General features: G+C 43.0%; 1 protein-coding gene across 9 annotated transcripts in view; it reads left to right on the top strand.

Moving 5' to 3' along the window:
* The first annotated feature begins 5,848 nt into the window (after window positions 1-5,848).
* pbx3b (pre-B-cell leukemia homeobox 3b) overlaps window positions 5,849-7,289 on the top strand; it is a 60,980-nt gene continuing 59,539 nt past the window's right edge. For 3 of the 9 annotated variants that reach the window (XM_052068025.1, XM_052068023.1, XM_052068027.1), the window contains exon 1: window positions 5,850-7,227. In XM_052068025.1, the coding sequence (XP_051923985.1) occupies window positions 6,980-7,227 (248 nt within the window). In that variant the 5' untranslated portion in view covers window positions 5,850-6,979. Of the gene's footprint in view, window positions 7,228-7,289 lie in introns of all 9 variants that reach the window. The other 6 variants (XM_052068030.1, XM_052068029.1, XM_052068028.1 and 3 more) reach the window with 3 other exon arrangements.

Here is a 7,289-nt window from a genome sequence, read left to right as displayed (position 1 = left end):
GACTGTGTCAACGCAGCCGGTGTGTCAATTAGAAGCCTGGACTGTGTCAATGCAGTTCACATGTCAATCACGTGACGTAATGAAGCAGCACATGCATCGACACGTGGTTTGCTCTGTGAGCCCGGCCCATGTGTCAATGCATCGGTGTCGCTGGACCCATCACTACTTAAAATGTCAATCTTTGCTTCGGGTTCGGGTCGGGTCGGGCTTCTCTCTCGCTGACTTTTTTTTTCGAGGCCGTGAATAGTTTTGGCAACGATGACCGTGGTTCGCAAAGAAACAGAAGTCGCCTCATCACAACACGTACTGTGCTAAACTCTTGCAATGACAATTCAAAGAACTCCTTCCAGTCTCTGTCGAGTATCCACCCGTCATTGTTCATCTTTGTCTCTCTGCTACTCTTTCTTAAAGTGCCGCGCTGGATTCTTAAGGACGTACTGCTGCGGTGGTTTACGGCCCAATTTTCAACCCGTCAAAATGACGGACGGCCTTAAATTTTCCCTGTCCACTCTTAAAAAAAAACTCAGTCAATGATGGAAAATTATCGATTCATGTAACCTCTTCGGAAACAGAAATATAAAATATGTAAATATTTATACAGTCTTGTTTAACTTAGAATTTGTTACAAAAGACATACTTTGTTATCAGAAATCACCTCTCCTCCTCCAGAGTCCTCACAAATAAAATATGAAATGTCGGGTTTGTTTCAGGCTCGGGCCTGCAAATCAAGTTCAGTGATCGGGCTCGGGCCGGGTCGGGTCGGGCTTTAATGCCCTCGGGCCGGTTCGGGTCGGGTTCTAGAGGGAGGTGATAGGATGCAGGAAGCAGTCATATCAAGTATAGAATTTGGACACATAGGCTATAATGCGTCACTTTTTAAGATACAGAAGCTTGAGTCAGGGAAATGTCTACATGGAGAAGAAGATCCTGTATAACATGCCATTATGCGTTGTACAAAATGACAGGGAGAGAAGACAAATGATAAATCTGCTGGAACCCAAAAAAATTGAAACTAGGAAAAGTTGCAAACCTTTACTGTATATAGGTTTTCAAGGCTACCGATTTGTTTGGGAGAACATAAGCATTTATTAATAAAATTTGTTATTGTGATTTCTCTCTCTCTCTCTCTCTCTCTCTCTGTCTTTCTTCTGGGGTAATAGGATAGCGGGATACATTGTACACACTCTTAACCAGTAGGTGGTGATAATGTACATGAACGTTGTTTGTTTGTTTGCTTTTGCCAACTGCCACAAAACTCCTTAAAAACCTCAGTACAATATCATCACCTGCTAACGCAGTGCTCTGCAGCCTTTTTTCTGAGCCAGAACCTGAATCTGTATTTGGACCAACCTGTTCTCAGACCCCACCTGCTCCCCTGACCTCTGCCTGCCACTTAATCAATTTTGGAAATCTTAATGAACTTGGAAACCGGAAATTGGATTTAAATTTGGGTTTTGGATCTTGTACTATTTGAGTTGATCATTGACACCTGATTTCTGGTTTAGGACTTGGTTTGGAAATGTGACTGAATTGCAGACCACCCTTTTCCCACCTCGTTTCCTCCAAATCACCTACTTTTCTCAACCAGTGCCTTCATAACTTATCAGTTTGCGCCACACTTGCTTGGTTTTAAGGAAGTTTAATCCAATATACACTTGTGACTGGTTGTCACATCAAAATCATTTGAGTTGTACTCTTAGGACATTCAGTGTTTACTTGGGTCCCACTGCCTCTCTTCTTAACACTTCCTGAAAAAGTCGTAAAACTTCTCTGGTTTTGTTCAGTCCATACTGGGTCCATACTGATATATTGACAGAATGCAACCCTTAATCTCCACTCCCACGTTGCAGACATGTAAATGACCATCAACTATGATTTCCATTGGAACCTTCAGAATCTTCAGTACTGGTAACTCGAATATCACCATGAACTGATCTCGTTTAAGGTTATGCCATCTGTCATGCAACCTCTCATTTTGGCTTATACTTGACTTTAGAAACACCACCCCTTGATTGAGTTTGAGGCATTAGGAAGGGGTGGTCGTTTTCTATTTTCCCCCGCCTGTCTTCAGCTAAGTCCCAACGTCCCCCCTCATTGATTGAATCTTCTGACCGGTTCCCTGATCTTTGTGCAGTCTTCGTTGATTACCATGATCTATAAGATGTCTTTAACAAAGCTAAAGCTACCTTTCATCCACCCATCTACCATTGATTTCATCATAGATTTGTTTCCTGGTACCACACCATGTAGGGGTATGCCTTTATATTCCTCGCTCCAGAGAAAGACGCTGTGAATTTTTTTTCTGAATCTTTATTTACAAGCCATTCTCAACACCTGTTGGGATGGCTTCTTTTTGTGGGTAAGAATGATGGATCTTCAAGACCCTGCATAGATTATCATGGCTTGAATAAAATCATAGATAAGAATCGATACCGTATGGCAGAGGTCGGGAACCTATGGCTCGCGAACCAGATGTGGCTCTTTTGATGATTGCATCTGGCTCGCAGATAAAACAAAATATTCTCGCTTGTTTAATCCATCCATCGATTTTTCACTGCTCACATTCTGTTGCTGCAGTTGTCGACAGGAGCAATTTTAATTGGATGATCCTAGTTTACGTAGGCCGTTGCTGAGGAAACAGGTAAACGCCCCCTTTTGAATCAGCCCGCTCTGTCATTAGCTCAAAGCTAATCCTTTGATGAATAAGATGGCGAAAAAAAAAAAAGATTATGAGTATGGACGAAGGATTTGCCTTTGTGGAGAGAACAGGTTCTGCGGTGTCTAATTTGCAATGACAAAATACCACTGATGAAACGGTCACTTTCTGGCAAGTTGACTATAATTACGGTCATTTTGCTGGATCTTTAGCAATCGTGAGGAACAGAAAACCATTCACATTAATGGTGAGTATTCTAACATTATTTAATACTATACATTCGGAGCCCTATTATACTGAAATTTGGTTGAATTGAATTTTAAAAATTATATAAGGAATATACAGTATATATATATATATATATATATATATATATATATACTGTATATATATATGGGCGGCCCGGTAGTCCAGTGGTTAGCACGTCGACTTCACAGTGCAGAGGTACCGGATTCAATTCCAGCTCCGGCCTCCCTGTGCGGAGTTCGCATGTTCTCCCCGGGCCTGCGTGGGTTTTCTCCGGGTGCTCCGGTTTCCTCCCACGTTCCAAAAACATGCATGGCAGGCTGATTGAACACACTCAATTGTCCCTAGGTGTGAGAGTGAGTGCGCATGGTTGTTCGCCTCTGTGTGCCCTGCGATTGGCTGACAACTGGTTCAGGGTGTCCCCCGCCTACTGCCCGAAGACAGCGGGGCATGCTGGAGCCTATCCCAGTTGTCTTCGAGCAGTAGGTGGGGGACACCCTAACCGGTTGCCAGCCAATCGCAGGGCACACTTCTACTCGTCTTTATGAAAATATTGTAATGCCATTTTAACTCAGACATGCTTCCACCCTCCTCCAGAATGATATTCTGAGAGATATACTCGACATGCTTGTTTTTGTTGTTGTTGTATCTGGGTGACATTTAAGGGTTTTCCACAGTCCTTCAAGGAAGTCGTTCAACACTGCAAAGATTGCTGAAGAACCAACCACTTGTAATAGCGGAACAATGTGAGACCCACTGCACTTCTGTCATTCCTCGAATTTGTCATTGAAGCAGGTACCTTAAGCATGGACCCTGCTAAGTTCACTGCCATTCAAGATTGGCCAGTTCCTGACAACTTGGCTGTGCCAATTTCATCTGGAAATTCATTTATTCCGACAGTTCAATTGCTCCACCTGTTCCTCAACTCACCAAATCTAAGAGCTCCCTCACATGGACTACTGATGCTGAACAAGCATTTAAGTCACTTGATCACAGACTGATTTTCTGCTGTTCCAATCCTCATTCAACCTGACTCTTCCAAGCAGTTTGTAGTTTAAGGTAAATGGTAGCAATGTTGGTGTTGGAGCCTGCCTGATGTCATAGAGGCCATGGACAGTATCACTCATAAATTTCCTTACTTTTCAAAAATGCTTTGTCCCACAGAGAATAATTATTATATCACTGGAGATCAAGAACTGCTTCGCATTCTGTTGGCTCTGTAGTAATCGTGGCCTTGGCTCAAAGGGGATGAGCATCCATTGGTCATGTGGGTAGACTAAGAACCTTTGATACGTGCAATCAGCTGAAAGGCTTCATCCAAGGTAGACACAATGGGCACAATTTTGAACACATTTAGATTTACATTGTCCTCCTGCAATGTGCTGGAAGAATAGGTGAACAGTTATGACTACGTCTACCTCCCACTGCTCTTATCCGGTCGGCTCAGCTGGAAATGGAAAAGCAGATCCTTGATCCTTCTCCTCCTTTTCCAGGTTCCTCTGCTTGCCCACCTAGTTTTTCTTTTTTTACGGTCGAAAGTTTGTCATCCATCCAGACCTTTCTGCCATCTGGCATGGTATACATGAACAATCTAATTGTGGTGAAAGATTTTGGTGGCCACCTCTGAAACAACATGTTTAGGATTTCATATCCGCCTGTCAGTTATGTGCTCGTAGTAATTATCAAATAAGACACCTTCCAGATGTCTTCATCATAATGTGGTGATTTGATATTGAATTTGTGCAAGATGCATTAAAACAAGATAATTCATAAATGTAAGGTGAGTGCCATATTTGGCAGAACGGAAGTGATGACAAAGCGGCAGTCTTTTTTCGCGACCAATAGAAGACTGTAGTGGGATACAACTTGGTTAGCACAATGTAATACAGAGAAAACGGCCAACGGTTGTCCAGCCAGGGATGGTCAATTGAGAAGAAAAAAGAAAAAAAACGACATTTGGACACACATTGATAACATAGATGCATAAACATTAATGCATTTCAACATTACCTTCTTTTTTAGAAAGCTTTGCGATTGATGAGGCTGTGGTTAACATTTCACATTTTTACGCTTGTCTAGACATTAGCTGGAAACGACTCATGAGCCAAACACAGAGAGCCAGAACACGGACAAACCTGTCTGTATTTGTTGTGAGAGACCGAACTACACAGACCCATTCACACTCACCGACATTATGGAATGAACTGACTGTACGCTGCCTCCACCAAAGTCTGTCTGTTGCAGTTACCTGAATGCAACATGTTATTTAAAAAAATGCATTCATACTTTTTAAGTTGCTGAAATTTCTTAATTTGGCTGTTTGATATGTTAAAATTTTAATGCTCTTTTTTAGTTCACACACAGCTATTTTATTTCATTACAATGGCAACACAAAGCAGCATTATTAGATGGAACCATGTTAATGTTAATGTTAAGCTCCTATATTTTGTTGTCCTACTTCTTCCTTTCACAACTTTGCTGCTGTGAATTGGGAATTTCTCCGCTGCGAGACTAATAAAGGTGTTCTTATCTTATCTTAATGCAAGTAAACGTATATGTCCACACTCCTCCTTTCAACTTCTCTTCTTCTACATGTTTAGCTCCACGAAGCCCCGTCAATGAATGTACAGTACAGTATACTTGGTGCCTTGCATCCTGCAGCTCAACAACGTGTCTGCTGCCATAGCAACTGCAGAGGAGCACAGAGCAGCGCCGCCTGCTTTGTGCAATGGATGTCGCTCTTAGCAACGACCAATCACAAGTTGCCATTCTTTTTTTTTTCTTGTGCAGGGGCAATGTGAAGATGGAGGGATTGAGTGGGTGGGCTTTGGCCATCATGTATCTGCCAAGCAATAGGACGCGCGCGTCGTCACTCTTGCTCCTTCTAGACGTGGATTGGTGGAGCCAGCTTCATTTTGCAATCATATAAACATGTCTGCCGCTCGCGCAGAGTGTGAGCCAAAGCCTTAGCGGGAGAGCGCGCTGCTCTACATCAAACTGCATAAAAGTCTCGTTATGCATTTGCCTGCCTTGCTTGCAGGAGTAAATCTTGATTACTACGCGGGAATATGCATATAGCTGCGCGAGGACGCCTTCCCGCAAAGACTGTGCTTTCATCACTATAATCAGCTGCCTAACTACTCTCTCGTAACATTTTGGGCTTTTTCGCTGCTCGGGTGAGAAGTGACAGGAGCGCAGACCCCTCCTCTGTTGGGCGGGGCGTGCATTTCATTTTGTATTTTGTGAGAGTATTTTTTTTCTCTCCCCCCTCGTGTTGCCTGCTCTGACACGTCTGCACTGAGTGAGTGGCATTGGCACACTGTCAATCGCTCACTATCAAACAACATAAAACACACACGGGCACACTAGCTGCACCTCATAAATTTGAGCAAGGCAATGTATTTTTTTTGTTTTATTTTTGGCGCATCGCTTTACAATACAGCGCTGCATCCCTATTAATTTTCTTCTTGCTTTTTCCCCCCAGCAGACATCGCACAACTTTTTGTGCATTTTTTCAAATAAAAAATATTCGGACAGCACCATATTTTTGGTATTACATGGACTTCATTTCTGCAACAAGGTTTTTTTGTTTTACGCACAAGTATTTGCAGCTTTGGATATTTTTGCCTTCCGATTAGGATTTTTGTGGACATTTTTGTGAGGAGATGCACCGGAAATCCCACGAAGAGCGCCAATAAATGAGAGATCACCAAAGGAGCAATTGTGTCCAAAGCCGTCAAATCCCATAGACAGAGAGAAGATACATTGGCGTGAAGAGTCGCGGTGGATAAGATGGACAACCTTCGACAATGTTGACAGTAGACGTTTTGAATTAAATACCCGTAATAAGGTAGTATTTTACAAACGCCGTCTCCCGTTTTGGCACTTTGGACCGCGCGTAAAGAGACAAGCGTCAACTTGGACACGTTTACGCCACCGCATCGCTGTGATATATATCGATATAATTTTTTTTCATGTTTTTGTTTGTTTTATTTTTTTAAACAAAACGTCTGTGTTTTGGGCCACGCTGCCGTTCCCCCTTTTTGTCTTCGGCACATGTTCTAGCCCTTTTCGTATATGAGTTTTTCAATTTGTGTGGCTCAGTGCACAGACTCTTTAGCGGCTCCGATGGACGATCAAGCCCGGATCATGCAGTCGATCGGCGGCGTCACTCTGGCCGGCCACTCGGTACAAGGGGGCATGGCTCTCCCGCCTCCACATGGACACGATGGCACGGACGGCGACGGACGCAAACAAGACATTGGCGACATTCTTCATCAAATCATGACCATAACCGATCAAAGTCTGGACGAGGCGCAAGCAAAGTTGGTTGTTTTTTTTTCTTTGATTTTTGTAACTTGTAAAAAACCCCTAGAAAACACGCATT

This window comes from Hippocampus zosterae, chromosome 6 (genome assembly GCF_025434085.1).
Source record: "Hippocampus zosterae strain Florida chromosome 6, ASM2543408v3, whole genome shotgun sequence".
NCBI lineage: Eukaryota > Metazoa > Chordata > Actinopteri > Syngnathiformes > Syngnathidae > Hippocampus > Hippocampus zosterae.
This window is presented reverse-complemented; position numbering and strand designations above follow the sequence as displayed.